We start from the raw sequence: 17,915 nt of genomic DNA on the forward strand, positions 1-17,915 counted from the left end.
ACAGTCAAAGGCTTTGGTGTAGTCGATAAAGTGGGACCAAGTTGGGGGGACCGATTTCTTTGGGTCAGCTACCCACCAACCCTGATACGTGTCCCGTAGTTAGGAGCCCCTGCCCTAACAGGTTGGGTTCACCTGTGAAACACCCAGGCCCTACTCTTGGAGGACTACCCATCATGGCAACTCAAAGCTCTAGCCTCCCTGCCCTCTCTACCTTACCATAAGCATGGCCCTCCACATCATCCAGGAGATTGGCTGTTGATGCCGCAGCCCCCAGCCTGCCGGGCCGTTCAGGAAAACTGTCCCAGGGGTCGGTGGGCACTGCTTTGGGGCTCCCAGGCCTCCCCACTCCCTGGCCCTGGCCTTGGCCTTCTACCTCCCAGCCAGAGCTAAGGAGGCCTCCCTCATACCAGCCTTATCCCCTGACAATGCCCCAATACCTCCCACAGGCTCCTTTTATGGAGGTCAACTGAGTAGCCAGGCCCTGACTCTCTCACCCGGCTCTCATCTCTGGGGACAACTTTCTTTCTGTTCTCCTTTGGCTGCTGTGGTGGCTCAGAGGGTAAGGAGTCTGCCTGCAATGCGGGAGACGTGGGTTCGACCCCTAGGGAAGATCCCCTGGAAAAGGAAATGGCAACCCACTCCAGTATCCTTGGGCTTCCCTGTTGGCTTAGCTGGTAAAGCATCTGCCTGCAATGCAGGAGACCTGGGTTCGATCCCTGGGTTGGGAAGATCCCCAGAGAAGGGAAGGGCTACCCACCCCAGTATTCTTGCCTGGGAAATCCCATGGACGGAGGAGCCTGGCGGGCTACAGTCTATGGGGTCACAAAGAGTCGCTCATGAATGAGCGATTTCACTTCTTCACTTCACTTAGCCGCTCAGCATCTAATATCCTGGGCCCTGTCTAATGAGCATGGGTGGGAATCTGGGTAAAATTGTGGAAGGCTGTATTTTTACTGGAGGAACTAAGAGTGAGAAGGCAGGACCAACATCTGTGAAATGAGAAGATGGGAAGGTCTGTGGAGCAATTCAACTTAAGAAATCAGGGAAAGGTTTGCTGATTTAGATGGAAGAACCAAGTTTTCTCCCAAGATGACCCCAGAGCAGAAGTTAAAAAGTGGTAGGACAACTTCTGAGCCCACAACGGGTTGACACTGGCCTGCTCCCCATGCCAGGGGTGGGGTGGGGGTGTCAAGAAATGACACCCAGAGATAAGGCTCCCCGTGGAGACGGCAGGGGCGCGGGAAGGCCCGTCCCACTCCTGGGGGGGGCGTGGCCCGAAGGAGCACAGCGCGGGGTTCCGTGCCCTAGGCATCCACCGGCACTGCTGCCCAGTGCCAGGCTGGACAAGGATACGACTGATGCTTCAGCAAGTGTTTCCTCTTTGACTTCCTCATCTTGGTCTTCTCCGAGAAGGCCCTGGCCAGCTCAAACAGCTTCCTCCGGGTGGCTGGGGACAAAGAGACCTGTGAGCCGGCAGTCCCCAGGACCTGGGCAGGCTGGTGGGGGGGTTACTGCAGGGGCAGCTCAGGCCACTGAGAGCACGAGCAGGGCCAGCCGCCTGCAGCGGAGATCTGGGTGCTCCTCCTGGCCCCGCTGGGACAGACAGCCATGCATCTGGGCTTTCTCTCTGGCCACCTCCCCGTCTTCCCCCGTCCACCTCCAGAGCTGGCTCTGGGATGTCCATGACGAATCCGAGACTCTCTCTGAAATGGGGCCTGAGGGCATGGCAGCCTCATTCACGCATGGCTGTGTCTGTGGGGACAGAAGGGGATGTGAAGGCGTGCCCAGGCTGGCGGGACTCCACGGGAAGAGGCCACTGACCCGGCGGGCCTCCCACTCACAGAAAGTGGACCGAGCTTGGCTTCCCTACTCGGTTGGCCCTGGCCAAGCAGTAACCTCAAAGCACAGAGAATGTGAACTCTAAAGTGGGGTAGGGTGGGGTGGGGAGGTCGTCCCAGTACAATATTATTTTTCTGCAGACAGCTGGGTCAAGAGGATTTAAAACTTAATTTATATCCAGACTCAGCTGCACAGGGAAGTGAGGCAGGGAAGCGGAGGGAGCCAGTCAGTGATTAAAATGTCACTTTGGTTCACCAAGAATCAGCGGGCATTAACAATGCCAGGTGGCTCCCTCCCCTCCCAGGAAGCCACAGGCCTGTTTGGGAACAGCTGGGGAGGGGGCATGGGCCAGACTCACATTTTCCCATGTGTTTCAACTTGTCCCTGAATAAGGCATCTTCAGACACAGCAGGGCTGGCATCGCTGTTTCCTGGAAGGGGGAAGACATCGCTGAGGGCCAGCTGGAGAGCGACAGTGCCCTGGTCGAGGCCCGAGGCGGTGGGTCAGGACTGTCTCCCCAGCACAGGGGCTCAGCCCCACCCTCCTCCCTAATCCCGAGGGAGCTTCAGGCAGGGAGTCACTCTAGGCTTCAACGAGCATTTGCTTCCTTCCTCATCCAAGTCTCACTTTCCCCTTTTCTGTAAAAACTATGTGTGGAGGGCTGGCTCCCAACTGTCTGCTCCTCTGACCGCTTTGTGTCCCGTGAAGGCTCTTTGGGAGCTTGAAATCAGCTGTGACTGGAGTGTTCACACCACGGAAGCTACCAGATGCTAGGCACCGGGACCTCCCCCACACCCCTACAGGCTGTTCAAAGTTCACGCGCACGTGGCCGGCCGGCCTGCATCCTGACGCGGTGTGAGAATTAACACGGCAGTGGAAGGAGGCTCAGGGCACACAGCAGGCCCCCACCGTGGGGATGCCCTTCTCCCCTGGCCAGGGTCCACCTCTCCATGACTCCCCCAGACACGGAGCTTCTGACTCGTTAGGCCATCAGCAGGAACGAGAATGGGGCGAGTCCCTAAGTCAGAACCCAGCCGGCCGGCCGGAGTCTCTCGGATCACTCAGCACCCACCTGGGTCCCTCACGGCCCTCCTAAGGTCCCCACGCTAATCCCGAGTCACCTTGTCCACTAAGTCCCTGTGAGTCATTCTGATCCATCTCAGCCATCCCGGTGTCTATGGTTAATTCGGGATCAAGGACATGCGGCTGCCGTTAAACCCCCCACTGCACATCTGGTGGGGCCTAAGCTCCCAGCCTGTTGCTTATGAATCAGTTCCACGGGATTTTCTTTCTCCGGGCTGGGATCAACTGAGTTCCCCCTCCTTCTGCCCCCCTCCCCCACTCCACCACTCAGTGCAAGATCTGTTTGGGGCAAAAGCTGCACATTCTTCCTCTGAGGCGGGAGGCCCATGTGTGCATGGTGGGCACCGGCTGACCAGGGCCACTGTACATACACACAGAATCCAGATGTTGAGAGTGGAACCGGGGCTCTCGAGGGGTTCCCAGCTCCAGCTCCACCCCCATCCGTGCAACCCAGTAGCCTGCCGTCCACCCTGGGCCCTCCTTCAGCCACTTGGGCAATTCCTGCTTCTTCACCGTCTTGTATATGAAACTTTAAAAATTCTCTTCCTCCAATACTAAGGCAGGGCCTGGCCTGGGGGGAGATATTCCCCAGCTACCGAATGAATGAATGAACCTTCCCCAGATGGATCCTCCCTGTCCCCCAGCATGTGCTTGCTATAATTAACAAGTGTGTCCTCCGCTTTGCTGGTTCGGGCTCCCTGTTTCTTAGAGGCATCTCCTGCACTCCCCACAAGACCATAAGCTCCCCCAGGGCAGTGCCTGGGTCTCTGAGTCCCTTGCCACCCCCGGCACCCGATGGGACATTATGTGGTGTGCTGTGTCCCATTCTTGCCCAGGCTCCAAGCGCCTCTAAGGAGTGGAGCCAGTCTGCAGGCAGGCCCCAGGTGAGGGCTCCAGCAGCCGCCGGGTTGGCAGGAACCAGGGCTGCCGAGTGGAGGGCCCGGCTCACCCCTCAGGGCGAATGCTGATAGGGCAGAACCATCCTCTGCAGCCTGTTCCCCACCCTCTCTCCAAACTCCAAATATGCAGACACCCCTGGGCTGTGAGCCCCCTACACCCTCCAGGCCTCTCTCTCTCTCTCTCTCAGGCAAGGGAAGGTTACCTGGGACAGGAGAGGGAAAGTCAAAGTCATTTCCCACGGCCACGCTGCTGGATGTAGATTTCTGGGACTCGTATTTCAGTCGATCTGGAAAAGGTCCACAGTCTGGTCAGGGGAGCTAGCTCCCACCTGGGGCCACCTGAGCTGAGAGGTGGTTGGAGGCCAAACCCTGAGAATCACCCCCCGCCACAACACACACACACACACACACACACACACACACACACGTGCACACGTGACACCTATGGGTTCTCAAAGAACCAGAACTCTCAAAGACACAGAAAGCACTGCCCTGACAACTGCCTGGAATGTCAGAGTGTCAAAATCAAGAGGCCCGTGAGAAACTGGATCGTCCAGCCCTTCATCTAAAAGGAAAGGCCTGGAGACTCCCACCAGCATCTTTACTGCGGAGCTGGGGCCAGCCTTCGGCTCCTGTCCCAGGCCAGACGTTCCCCTGCACACCATGCTTCTGACCAAAACACACTGCTAGTCACACACACCTGTACGCACAACACCCCTCTCCCACAGGCCCCTCGCTGTACGCCACCCCCTTCCCACTCTAAAGGGGGAAGGCAGCCAGGCTCGGGGGAGTAGGATCCTTGGCCCAGAGACAACCCCAACATACGCAAACCCTCCAGAGGCCCTGCTCTAATGTCCTTTGCTCAGGGAGGAATGCACCCTGGCACCCACCTACACAGTCCCTCTACTGCTGGAGCTCCAGTCACACAGGGCAGACACCAGCGCCTGGCACAGAGCAGAAATGTGGGAGGGACAAGGAGGGGCAGAGCCCAGAGGGCGCCCCGCTCTCCCGCTAAGTCCTGGTGACTCCGGTCCCTGTGAGCAGAACTCTGCTTCCTACGCGGCACTAATGATAAAGAACCTGCCTGCCAGTACAGGGAACGTGAGAGACGCGGGTTCCATCCCTGGGTCGGGGAGATCTCCTGGAGGAGGGCATGGCAACTCACTCCAGTATGAATCCCATGGACAGAGGAGCCTGGCGGGCTACAGTCCATGTGGTTGCAAAGAGCACGACCTGACTGAGTGACTAACACTTTCACACTTTCACCTGGACAACTCAGACCTCCAGCTCAGAGCCCCAGGCTAAAGCCGACATGGCCCTGCCTTAGCCCCAGCGAGGCTGCAGCACCCCCCCAGGGCACCACCTCTCTCCAGGGCGAGCAGGAAGTCGCGGTTGCGCTGCAGCTCCTTCATGAACTCCTCGTTCTGCAAGAAGAGCGCAATCCTCTCGTCCTCCAGGTACTGCTTCCAGCGGCTCTCCTGGTCCCGGGGCTCAGGCCCTGCCGCGGGGGGCAGGCTTCCCTCCGTGCTCGCGAGCTTGGAGCCCCTGGAGGTGGCCTGAGGAAGGGAGCAAGCATGTGGACCGCCTACTCACAAGGGCGCGCGCTGCGCCAACACCCATGCACACCGAGGGTACACGTGTCCTTCCCAGGATGCTGCGGCCACGCCCTGTGGCCAGGACCTCCTCTACCCAGATCGAGTTGTTAGCCGAGACTCAACAGACCAGAGCCCTCTGTGCTGAGAAAGCATCAGGGGCTTAAGAACTACCCCCCACCTCCCCAGCTTGGCACCTTGGACCTTCCCACCAAAACCTTTGTCAAAACCTGAATAGTCCTGAAGAGTGATCTTCAAATAGCTCAGGGTCCCCATACTCATACTTTGCTTGTCCTGGCCATCTCAGAGGAGACTGCTTGCAAGGGCCAGCGTCTGGGGAGAAGCACCCTGGCCCTTTCCCCGGGGAAGGAAGGAAGGAAGGAAGGAAGGAAGGAAGGAAGGAAGGAAGGTGCTCTGCCTTTCTGCCACTGAATGATTCCCCACCCCTGCCCCTGCCCACCTCCTGCCAGCCTAGGGTGATGCCGGTCGTCAAAGAGCATCCTCAGGGCGGTCCCCTTCCTGAACAGAAGGGGAAAGCTTACAGGCCCCGATGGGGAAGGAGGCTTTTGGTTCAGCCTTCTTTCCCTACCACCCCAGGGCTTAAACGTCAGGGAGGGTCAGTGACTGGCGCTAACACAGAGACGCTGCACAGGCTGGGAGCGGGAGGACCCCTGTTACCTGTATGCTGTCCAGCTGCTGGGGCAGGATGCGGAGAAAGTCTTCGGGGAGGTTTCCCAACAGTGGGGGGTTCCAGTTTCGGTAACGCCTCTGGCTGGAAGGGGGTGCAGAGCCCAGCACGTCGATGCTGGAGGGCGACAAGTGAGGATGAGGAGGGAACAGTCAGGCCCACACACAGGTGTCCCAGCCCATCACCCCGGGATCCTACTCAGAATGGCACCCATGCGCCCAAGCTTCCAGCTGCCTCCAGCACAGAGGCCCAGCCCTCTAGCTCCCCTCTCAGCCAGGCCTTGGCTCACCCCTCGCCTCTGGGCCTGGATGCCACTGTGCCACACACTCACTGCTTCCAGCCACCCAGTGTCTGCAAGGTCTCTGGGCCTAGGGGCTTCCCCGGCAGTCCAGGGGCTACGACTTCACCTTCCAATGCAAGGGTGCAGGTTCGATCCCTAGTCAGGGAGGTAAGATGCCACATGTATCTTGGCCAAACAAACAAACAAAAGGTCTTTGGGCCTAGAGAGGTCTGCATTCGCAGAGCTCATGTTGGGTGTTGTGGATCTGGACATGGATGCAGGGGTCACAGCCCTTCAGCCTTCTGTCTCTAGCATCCAGGATAATACGAGCTCCTGGGTGCTGAGTGACAGGTGTGTTCCAGGGAACAGACACCCAGGGTGGCTGACAGCCCAGCCCTCCCCAATGTCGGTTTGCTGGGATTGGGAGACATGGGGACACCAGGGTCCCTAGAGGGCAAGCAGACCCAGGCTCCAGACCTGGTGGGTGGTCCCGGGGAGACCATATCCCCTGTGGGGCTTTCCCCTCATCTGCAAACCGCTGCCGCCCTGCCCAGGTGTGTGGGAGCCCCTCACGAGGCTGCCTTGAACAGCAAGCTGGAAAGGCACGTGGAGGGTGGGACCGGCAGGGGCTGCTCTCCTGGCCGCAGGCAGAGGCCACAGCGGGAGGGGGAATAGGAAGGGGGCCTTGGGCACGTGCCCGCCCTGACCCCCGGCCTCCCGCCCCGCCGTCCCGGCCCGAGGGCGGCCTGGGGCCGGGCCAGGAGCTCCCCACAGCTCCCCGGCGGCCTGCAGCGTGGCAACCGCAGAACACGTGTTCTGCTGAATCAGGGAAATGACACACAGCGACGGCAGGCCAGGGCCGGGGGCGGTGGGGGCCGCTCTCGTGGGGCCGGCTTTGATTTGGTCTCCAGCTCCAGGAATCCCGCCCGCCCACTCACTGGAGGGGAGCTTTTCCGGGCTGCCACTGACGATGGAAATAACTTCCTTTCCTTTTCTATTTTGGGCGGGTGGCCTGGCGGCCCAGGGGGAAGGGCGGGGGTGGCAGCAGACAGGATAACAAGCTGCTAAGTGCGTGGTGGGAGCGCAGCTCCAGACGGCAGCCAGGGAACCCCGGGCCCCTCTCGCCGTTCCAGGGGGCGGGCGGGGGGGCGGCCTGCATCACAGCCCGGGACTCCGAATCCCGGGCACATTTTCTGCTCCATCACTCCTCTGCCTCCCGACAGAGTTGGCAAATTCATTTTGCTCCAAGGGCCAGACCATCCCCCACCCCCCACTCCAGCACCCTGGAGCAATCGCCTCCAGCCTCACTACCCTTCCTGTGGCTTTAGGGTCCTCACTGGGCCATGAGTGCCCACCCCAACTCAACCACACCCAGAGTTACCCAGGAAAGCCCTGGAGAGCGCCCCAGAGTTGTAGCTGGCTCCCTGTAAACGTTTGTTACTGAGTACCCAAGTGGGGAGGGGGACAAGGAGCTGGAGGCTGAGGGTCCCTGGATGCTAGGCCCATGGTCCTGGAGGAGGGGCCGGGCCGAGTCCCCTGCCCTGGCTCGGGCTGAAATGAGGTCAGCCCACAGCTGCAAGAACCAGGGGGGGCCCTGAGCACAGGCGGCCCAGGCAACTCCATTGTGGTCAGAAAGGAATGTCAGAAATGAGCTGAGAGGCAAATGAAAACTTCCAAGGCTGTAATTTCAACAGAAGAACAGCAGGTGGCCTGTGAGGAGGGTGCTGGGGCTTCAGAGCTAGTCTCATTCAGGAGAAAGAGGCAAGGACAGGCTGCGGGAAGGAAAGGAGAGGGAAGGCTGGGAAGGCTCTTCTGGCCCAGAGTTTCTGCCTCTGCACGCAGAACTAGAACTCCAAGTGCCAACAGACTCAGACCCCCAGGCTTACCCAAAGAATATCAGAGCCCAGAAGGATTTCAGCGACAAGCCTTCCAAGCAAGATTTCTGGTAAAGGCAAGGAGGCCCAGATGGGGTCGGGCCTGTCACCAGGCACACAGATCATCCTGGTGAAACCTGGGCCCAGGGATCCCAGCATTCCCTGCCTCTCTGCACCCCAGCAGCTCCCAAACCCTGCTCCACCTTTGGTCTCAAAGGCAGTCCAGTGCCTGGAGGTGGCAGAAAGGAGCCAGGCCATTCCTGACCCCCCACCCTCCCCCAACTCAACTCTGATTGCCCCCAGCAGCCAGAAAGAGATGCTTAAAACACTAACATGATCCCGCCACCCTCGTGCTTGAACCCCTGGGTGCAGGATAAGGTCAGAGCTCCTTGGAGGACCCACGAGGGCTTCCTCTGTCTGCCGGCCTCTCAGACTCACCAGGCCTTTTCACACTTCCTGGAGTTCTCTCGGATGGGCCCCCGTCTCCTGCCTCCAGGCCTTGCTTTGCATGTGCTGCTGCCTTTGCCTGGAACGCCCTCCTGTCCTCCGCTTCGGCAGATTACAGCTTGGACCTCAGCTCCTCTAGGCTGCCTTCCCTGCACCCTGCCCTGTGTCTATACCTGCCCCCAGACTCTGATCTCCTTGGGAGGTCAGGGTAGCAGGGTCCTCGTTTCTGTATCACACACGGTTCAGCACCTGTCTGCTTCAGGTGGCTCCTAAATGCTAGAAATGTACGTCTCGGATGGAGAGACTGCATGAGGCCCTGGGGGTGTGGGTGGGGGGTGGGAATCTGGGCCATCTGGGCCTAGCAGGGCCAGCCCAGAGCAAAGCGGCAGGTGTTCAGAGGTGGGGCCTGCCTCTTCTGCACACCAGCCTCTGGGAGCAGCCTTAACCCTGGTCTCAGTGTTCACCGTCAGAGCTGACTTCAGAGGCCCGCTGTGCAGCTGGGGTGGGACGTCAGCTGACACGTCTGGTTCATACCTGGGCCTGTGCTAAGTCCCCCAGCACAGCATCTCATTCAACCCTCACCAGAGTGCCGAGACGGGGATGAGTGTTCCCACTTCACAGATGAGGCAAATGGAGCCCAGAGAGGGTAGGCAGTGAGCCAAAGGCACCTCAAGAATCAGAAGTTAGACGGCTGAGGGAGGGGGAGGTGGGGGAACACGGCCTCTGTCTGACTCCACAACTCATAGGCTCTCTTTCCTGGATCCACCCCCAGCCCAGCAAAAGCCTTCCTTTCCAGATCAGGCCCCTGAACCTCAGGCAAGGGCAGTAGCTCGTCCACAGTCACGGGGTGTGAGTGAGGCTTCTGGAGCCTTGGTCTAGTGTGGAGGTCTCTTCGTCCCCACCGGGGCTCCTATCATGAGGCTGCATGGCCTCTGCCCTCCTCCACCCACGATACCGGGGGAGGGGGAGAAGGATGCAGCTGGGATATCCATGCCCAGTTTACAGTGGGATACTGTCCCTGATGGGCTAAGTTTTCCCTTCTGAAAAATAGGTAGAACTATTCTGCCTAATAGAAACTGAACTTTTTTTTTTTTTTTTTTGCAAAACCATCTTGGAATATTAAAAGGAAAATCATTTAGCCCTGGGCATCGTGACCCATCCTGGGCTGCAAGTCCTACGAAGATTTCACCCAGACTATCCACTTATGCCTCCCTCATTACAGCCTCAGCTCTGCTTCTGTCCCTGACTTCAAACAATACTCCCCACCCCAACAACTTCACAGGCCACTATCCGCTCCCTGAGCTACAATCACAGAGGTTTTTCTCATTAGGGGATGACAGGACACAACTGAGGATGGCATTCATTGGCTCTGGAGTCAGAATGACCTGGGTTCAGGTTCGAGCTCTGTGGTCTTAGGGAAGTTACGAAACCTCTCTGGGGCTCAGTCTCCTCATCTATAAAATGGGGATGACACCAGTGCCTGCCTCACAGCTGTTAGATGGTTTGAATGCCATCATATAGGTAAAGAACCTTGCCATTTTCTGGCATTCGAAGGGTGCTTAATAATGGTAGTTGTTATTGTTAGCTATGCCTGAATGGTCACAAAGTTTTCCACCACTACTGCCTAGGACTCCCAAGATCCCCAGAAGGCAAGATCAGTCCCCAAGGACTGTCCCATCAGTCCCCCTACCCCTCCCCATCCCAGGCCTCAGTCATTCTCAGGACGAGCAGCTCCAGGACAAAGAGAAGCCTGGGCTCCAACAGCCACCTCAAACGCTTGTTGTTGCTATTTAGTCGCTAACTCATATCCAACTCTGCAACCCCATGGGCTGTAGCCCGCCAGGCTCCTCTGTCCATGGGGTTTTCCAGGCAAGAATACTGCAGTGCGTTGCCATTTCCTTCTCCAGGGGATCTTCCCGACCCAGGGATCGAACCCGAGTCTTCTGCATTGGCAGGCGGATTCTTTACCACCTGAGCCACCAGGGAAAGTGTGTTAGTCGGTCAGTCGTGTCCGACTCTTTGTGACCCCGTGGACTGTAGGCTGCCAGGCTCCTCTGTCCGTGGGATTTCCCAGGCAAGGATACCGGAAGCCCCACCTCAAATGCAGAGCCCAGAAAAACAAGCACTTCAGAGACCAGCTTCATGTTAAACTTCTAAATTACAGAGTCCCTGACCTGGAAAAGGTCTCCAGGCACCTAGCAGTCTACTGTTCTGCTTCTGATTATCAAATTACCCTAGAAAAAGAGACTTACTTGCTCATCCCCACAATCTCCCTAGAACCCCAAATCATTGATTACTGACGACTGTCTGGGAGTGAGCGCTGTGTTGCAGAGGATTCTGAGGTTCCGGCTTACCTGAGCCGGCAAGAGCACGGTGATCAGTTAGTGATGTCTGCCACGGGCACAGGAGGGGAAGCGTCAGTACACCTCCAGCTGTCTGTCATCCCCACTCTGCGCCTCCCTCGACTACAGACTCCCAGAAGGTGAAGGCTGAGCCTTGTTTAACTCCGTGTCCTGCCGAATGTTCAGCACAGCCCCAGCCCAGAGTAGGAATGCAGTGGCTGTCTGTTCTTAGACTCCTTAGAGCTTGAAAATTCTCCTTGGGTTCTAGCTAAAGTGTGTTTTGCTGCAGTAGAAGCCTGTTCTGGGTGGAATACGGAGGGAACCAGCCAAGGTGCCCTCTGGGCTTGTTGTACTCAATCCCAACCCTGATCTTCCTCCCCCTTGCCCTGCACTCTCGGGGGAGATTCTTACCGGGGAGGTGGAGTTGGGGGTGCCAGGGGGTAAGGCCTGTCCAACACGTGCATGTGGTAGGCAGGTGGGGAGTACACAGGCGGGGGCTCCTCGTCAGAGCTATCGGGTTCCAAGGTCCTCTCCAAAACCTGCATCAGAGACAACAAAGAAAGAAATATTAACACCCCTTCCTTGAACTGAAATAACATGTAGACAAAAAATCAAGTGTGGGCGAGGATGTGTAGTCAGGGAACTCCACTACTGCTGGTGGGGGTGGAAAGTGATACAACTACTGTTCTGCAAAACTGTCTGGCTTCCTGCACTGGCACTCAGCACATGGGCTACCTTGGAGCCCACGATTCCAACACACACAGCAGACGCGAATGCACACGTCCCCGGAGGAATGCTCAGAGCCATCCAAAAAAGGTTCAAAACCAGGCAAAACAACTTCACAGGGATGGCAGGTGGAGCAGTGTGACCTCTGGGGATGGGGAGGCTGAGAGGGGGCATGAGGGGGATTCCAGGCTCTGCTGATGCTTCTTGACCCGGGTGCTGATGAACCTTCACTGCCCACTTGTGCCTTGTGAAAATGCTTCTGTTCATGTGTTACTTTTCGTAAATAGCTTTAACATCATTCCTATCTTCTCTCAAAGAATTTCCACATTGATTAACTCACCTTAAGCTCAAACAACTTGGCAAAGTAGGTTATGGATCACCCCCATTTTACAGATGAGGAAACTGAGGCACAGGCTGACTGATGAACACGGCAAAAGCTACACACTGCTTCTAGAACTGAGTCTCTAACTTGGATGTGGTGTCTACAGCAGGAGTCTCTCCTTCAAACACAATGCTGGCATGCCCAGGTTGGATTCTCAGGGCAGAGAACAGCAAAGTGAGGGCCTAGGCCCTTCCTCATGGACTCCTCTCCTCATCCAGGAGCCAGAGGAAGGGGGCAAGTGAGGCCAAAGGCTGGGCAAAGGCCAGGCTTCCTGCTGCATGGGCTGATCTGAACCCTTCCCCAGCGCAGTCTGGAGCAGCAGGAAGCCACCAACCTAGAGAGCCCAGGTCACACAGTCCCCACCCGAGCCCTTCCCCAGCTCTGTGCCCATCTCACCTCCGAGACCAAAGGATACACGAAGGGCTCGGAGGCTGTCAACTGGCCCGAAATCTGAATCCCAAGTGAGTCTGCAAAAGTCACCACTAAGACGCCTCTGCACGTCCCTGCCCACGCCCAGCCACTCTCGGGCACCCAGTCTCAACAGGGACACCACGGCAGGTGGGAAGGTGGGTGAGCGAGCATGCATGCACACATACACACACTGCCTCATGTTTCAGAAGGCATCTGTGCTCACCACTGTACCACCATCGCACACACACTGCCACACTTTGTACACACCCAGCCAGCCTGACCCAAGGAGGCCTCCTGCTCTGGAATGCACTAACGTTCTTTCCTTTGAGGTGGAAAGTATTTAAACAGATGCTTTTGCAGGAAAAAAAAAAAAAGACGGTAGCTGCCTTTTGGGCCACTACTCTCCTTACCCCGAATTTCCACAAGAAAATGAGAGCGAGCGAGAGCGATCACCCTAAGATCCAGTCATGGTCCCTGGCACACCCCGAATCTAAGGGACGGAGCTCCAACCTGGGCCCGCAGTCCAAGCCCATGGCCGCCCCTCGGCAGCCAGCCTGGCCCCACTGAAGCCGCTCTGAGTCAGACAGGTGAGGAGAGGCGAGTTCTGAAGGAGCTGTTCCCAGAGGGAGGCTGCCGGGGGTCCCTCTGACTGAGGCCCGCAGCAGTTGCCCCTCAGGCCTCCGCAGCCCGCCACACAGGAGGGGGCGGTGAGGTCTTTCTCCTCAGCCGCTCCTGCTCCTTAGCGCGGCCTCCAGGGGCTCCAAGAACCAGACGCCCATCAGAGGCTCCTGGAGCAGGATGAAGCAAGAAGGCAGACAGAAGGCCAGGCACACTCCGGAAAGGCTGGGCCCCAGTCTTCGGGGAAAAGTTACCCCAGTCGTGCTTCTGGCCTCCCCCTTCCCCCGCAACCCCACGAGAGCCACAGTGAGGCTGTCCTTCCGGCTCTAAAGGTGCTGAAGTTTCTGGTTCTACGGCCTCCCAGCTTAGCCCCGTGTGGGTGATAGATGCCTGCCAGGTGCTCTGGGGGCCAAGGTCCAGGCCATTTATCTGACGGGAGACATTTCTCTGTGGCGAGGATACCCCCAGGCCAGCCCACCATTCATCAGCCTCCAGGGAGGGGGCTTTTTCCAGTCAGCAGTTATTGTCAGCCCAGCTGCTGCTCATAAATTTTCCGCAGCACTTTCCGCTGGCTCAGGAACTGCCTGCCGACGGGCCCACGCAGAGCTCCAAAGATGAGGGCTGGGGAAACAGCCAAGGGGGCTGCTGAGAAGGGGCTCCATCTGGAAAACCAGATACTTAGAAAAACAGAAGCACCCACAGCGCAGGCCATCGAGGGCATCAGGGGAGTTTTACAGAGGGTCACGGGGCTGTGGGTGCCGTGAACAAGAGGGGAAACACGATCCTACCTGCCAGACCGTCAGGACAAATGAGACTGTGGAAGGGGTCAGTGTTTGCAGAGAACTTTCCTTCCAGCTCACAACGAGGTATCTGCAGATGCACACACACACACCTCCTCTTGGCTAAGAGCATCCACTGGCTGATCCAAGCAGAGCCAAGGTGTGCTCTCCCAGGAAAAGAGACTAAAGAAAGCTGTGCCAAGACAGCAGCGACATCAAGTCATTCAATAAACACTCCTCAAGCGCCTCTCTGTACAGTGACTGTCCTGGGCGCTGCGGGTGACAGAGGGATGAGCCAGATGTCACTGCCCAGAGCTTCTCCTCCGCCCAGGCAGCACCACGATAGGAGGAAGAGCGAGGCGGCTTTGCCAGGCAGGATGACCCTGATTAATGGAGAATGGCCACATGTAGGGCTGTGTTCAGAAGGCCCCTGGGCCACACCAGGGTCTAGGTTTCCCACTGTAAGCGGGGCAATAACCATGCAACCTCATGAAGTGTGTGCAGACTTAAAGCAATGATACATCTAAAGCATACAGGATGCTGCCTGGCCCAGGCTGGGACTCAGCGAAGAGCAGAGCTGAATCCAATCAGCTGGGTTGTTCCGTCTTGGAACGGACCGTTCTTGGAACCATGGCTATACGTGCCAGGTGCCTCTGCAGGCAGTGACCCTCTGCTGAAAGGCTCTGGGTGCCCCTTCTGGGCCCAGGACTGCAGGTCCTACCAAGGGTGGGAGGCCAGATGTGAACTCTTGGAGGGGTCACGGAGGCCTGGCCACACCCAGCAGGTGGGCCAAGGCGGTGGGTGGGTCCCTTCTCCCCCAGCCACCTCCCTGGAGAAAGGAAACAACTGCCTAAGCATCCCTCATGCCTCCGTCAAAGGAACTAAACTCGCAAGTCTGATGGGTCACCTGTCTCCCATGGTTCCCGCTGCTCTAGAACATTCTCCCTTCTTTCTCAGCCGCAAGGCCTCCTGCTCTCTGCTCACTCGAGGAACCCGACAGAGGTCCTGCTGCCAGCTGCTAAGGACTCCTGCTCTATCCCGCCTCTGCACAAGCTGTTCCTTCTGCACACCTTTCCCTCTTCTTTACCCTTCCTCTGGGCAGCAATTTCTTCCTCTCTGCTGCTTCCGTTCTCCCCATTTGAGCTCTCACTCCTGTGGCTTGCCACTGCCGGACACCAGCCTCTAGTTCCCCCGGGACTGTGAACTCTGATGAGGGCAGAAACTCTGCACCGGCCTAAGTGGATGCCCCAAGACTCCAAACATACAGACCAGACAGCACCAGCCTGGAGAGGGGATTTGGTCTTTTGGGGTGGGACCCACGTGTCTACATTTTGAACAAGCTCCTTGACTCTGATGACCCCTGACCCAAGGGCTAGCAAGTGCCTGGCACAGCCCTGAGAAGGTGCTCAGTGTTTGCTAAGCGACTGCCTGATTTTTGCTAGGAAACCAAGGCCACTGGGCTGACTTAGGTGCCAGTTTCCCCAGGTGGAACCCAGACAGGAGTACAACTCAAGTCCTCTAAGAGGTTCAAACTAGTTGCTGCAGCTCCTGCTGAAGGATCAATCGGGGCCGCGCCCCTACCTCTGGGGGTATGCTGTCCTCCGAGTCGGAGCTGTCCTCGTAGACGCCGCCCCCGCCCGCCTCCAGGTTCATCTGCAGCAGCTGGTCGATGGTGGCGTCCACAGCGCCGCTGTTGGCGCGCAACACGCACTCGATGATGTCGTAGTCCATGTTGGGGAACATGGTCGTGAAGTCGTCCATGGCCTGGTTGAACTCGAGGCGGCGCACCTGGCGGGCTGGCCGGCTGTTGTTGAGCTCCTGTGAGGCGGCCGCGCCGGCCCCGGCCCCGCGAGCGCCGGCCGCGCCCCCGCCGCCACTGCTCCGGCGGAACAGGCTGGTCATCTTGCCGAGTCGCTGGGGGAGAATGTTTCCCGCCGGCGCCGAGCCCCTTCCCCCGGGTCCCTGCGCCGTGGCTGCTCGGAAGCTCAGGCCCGCGCCGGGCGGGGTCCCCGGGTCAGAAGACTGGGGCGCGGCATCCGTAGGGGGCTGGCGGCTGGGTCATCCACAGCCGGGGAGCATCCTGGGGCTGGCTCCAAGGACCATCCCACCTGAAACGGAGGGACACAGAGTCAGCGGGAACGCAACCCACTCCAGCTCGGGGTGGTAAACAAGGAGGTTAGGGCGATTCCCCACCCCAGGGCCACGCCCTCGGGAGAACTGCTTCTTTCTGCTTTCTCTCCACCCTATGGTAGCTACACAGCTATACGTCTTTCCTAATTAACAAGGGCTTACATCCTACAGATTTCCCTGCCAGTTAACTCATGACACCACTCTGAGGTGGGTGCTTGGATCCCCCTTATGCAGATGGGAAAACTGAGGCACAGACCTGAGAAAGTGGAGGAGGTGGGGATTTGAAGCCAGGACTGTGGCCCCAAGGGGCTTCCCTGGTGGCTCAGATGGTAAAGAATCTGCCTGCAATGCCAGCGATGGGGGTTCAATCCCTGGATTGGGAAGATCCCCTAGAGACGGGAATGGCAACCCACTCCAGTATCCTTGTCTGGAGAATCCCATGGACAGAGGAGCCTGGCGGACTACAGTCCACGGGGTCACAGGGAGTCGGACACGACTGAGCGACTCACACGTTCACTTTTACTTCTTTCTGTGGCCCTCGGCCGCTGGCCTCAACCATTACACACACTGCCCAGCACTCGCGGGGACGTGACTAGGGCCTGTGGCTTCTGCACACCTGCTGTGGTCTCCAGCCCCATCCAGTCTCTACTTGCCTCACCTCCCACCCTCAGCGCCCCACCATCCTGCCTCCCATTTTGCGCAGACCTCCGCGAAACCTGCGGCAGAACACTCTGCAGCCCACTCAGAACCAGGGTCACATTTCTGTTAGTGCCATCAACTGAGTGTTCAACGTGTCTAAAACTATCATGTTCTGACTTTTCTCAGGCTTATCCCAGGATGTACAGTAATTTTGCTAATTGTAGAAAAGTGCCAGCTTTATTTTAAGGGACTGTTGCATCAAAGGATATTCCTAAGACTTCTCTAATGTTAGGTCATGATCCTAACAGCTAATAGATAAACGCCAGTGTGAGCAAAACAATGCAAGGTTCTTCCTTGCCATGATCTCGACAGTTAACCGATGATGGAAAGAAAACAAGACCAGAGCATGTGGAAGGGGCAGTGGAAGTACCCTCCCTCACCCCAAGGTCAGAAGACCCATCCCTGCCTCTGGCTCCTTCTGTCCCTTTAGGTCAGTCCTCTCAGAGGTAAAATGGGACTTCATACTGCCCCCCTAGCCCTTCCAGTGCCACTGTGCTGAGATTTTTATGTCCTTCAGATCTCCACCTCCTCCGAGGGATGTGGAAATTGTGTGGGTCTCCTGTTCTGGGACTTGCTGGGTGGGTGTCTGCCTAGTCCCAGGGAGGCGGGCCGTATTCAAATCTAGAAGCACATGGGCCCCAGGCAGCCTCCAGACTCTACGTTACAGAACTATCATCGCTTCCCACCCGCAGAGAAAACCAGTTAACACTCTATATCTGGGCTTCCCCGATGGCTCAGCGGTAAAGAATGTGGGTTCAATCCCTGGGTTGGGAAGATCCCCTGGAGGAGGGCATGGCAACCCACTCCAGTGTTTTTGCCTGGAAAATTCCATGGACAGAGGAGCCAGGTGGGCTACAGCCCATGGACTGCAAAGAGTTGGACACAACTGAAGCCACTGAGAACAGCACATACCTACATCTAGATACTTTTCTTCTATGCATATACTACCATATGCATGAATTCATTTTACTCAAATGTGATCAAACCATAAATTCTACTATGCAACTTGTTTTTTTCCACTTAATAATTGATTGTAGCCATCTTCTTATGTCAGAACACAGAGATCTACTTCATGATTTTTAATGCCTGGGTAGGATTCTGATGACTGGGCTAAGTATGATTTATT

General features: G+C 57.4%; 1 protein-coding gene across 5 annotated transcripts in view; it reads right to left on the reverse strand.

The window, feature by feature from the left end:
* Positions 1 to 17,915, reverse strand: part of CUEDC1 (CUE domain containing 1) — an 88,679-nt gene that overhangs the window by 5,661 nt on the left and 65,103 nt on the right. For 4 of the 5 annotated variants that reach the window (XM_027519621.1, XM_027519623.1, XM_027519622.1 and 1 more), the window contains exons 2-9: positions 15,542 to 16,068; positions 11,456 to 11,583; positions 6,092 to 6,218; positions 5,185 to 5,377; positions 4,025 to 4,108; positions 2,198 to 2,269; positions 1,354 to 1,447; positions 217 to 275 (exon numbers count right to left, since the gene is read on the reverse strand). In XM_027519621.1, coding sequence (XP_027375422.1) covers positions 217 to 275; positions 1,354 to 1,447; positions 2,198 to 2,269; positions 4,025 to 4,108; positions 5,185 to 5,377; positions 6,092 to 6,218; positions 11,456 to 11,583; positions 15,542 to 15,862 — 1,078 coding nt within the window. In that variant the 5' untranslated portion in view covers positions 15,863 to 16,068. The remainder of the gene's footprint in view (positions 1 to 216; positions 276 to 1,353; positions 1,448 to 2,197; positions 2,270 to 4,024; positions 4,109 to 5,184; positions 5,378 to 6,091; positions 6,219 to 11,455; positions 11,584 to 15,541; positions 16,069 to 17,915) is intronic. The other variant, XM_027519625.1, reaches the window with a different exon arrangement.

The sequence above is a fragment of the Bos indicus x Bos taurus genome, chromosome 19, assembly GCF_003369695.1.
Source record: "Bos indicus x Bos taurus breed Angus x Brahman F1 hybrid chromosome 19, Bos_hybrid_MaternalHap_v2.0, whole genome shotgun sequence".
Taxonomy (NCBI): Eukaryota; Metazoa; Chordata; class Mammalia; order Artiodactyla; family Bovidae; genus Bos; species Bos indicus x Bos taurus.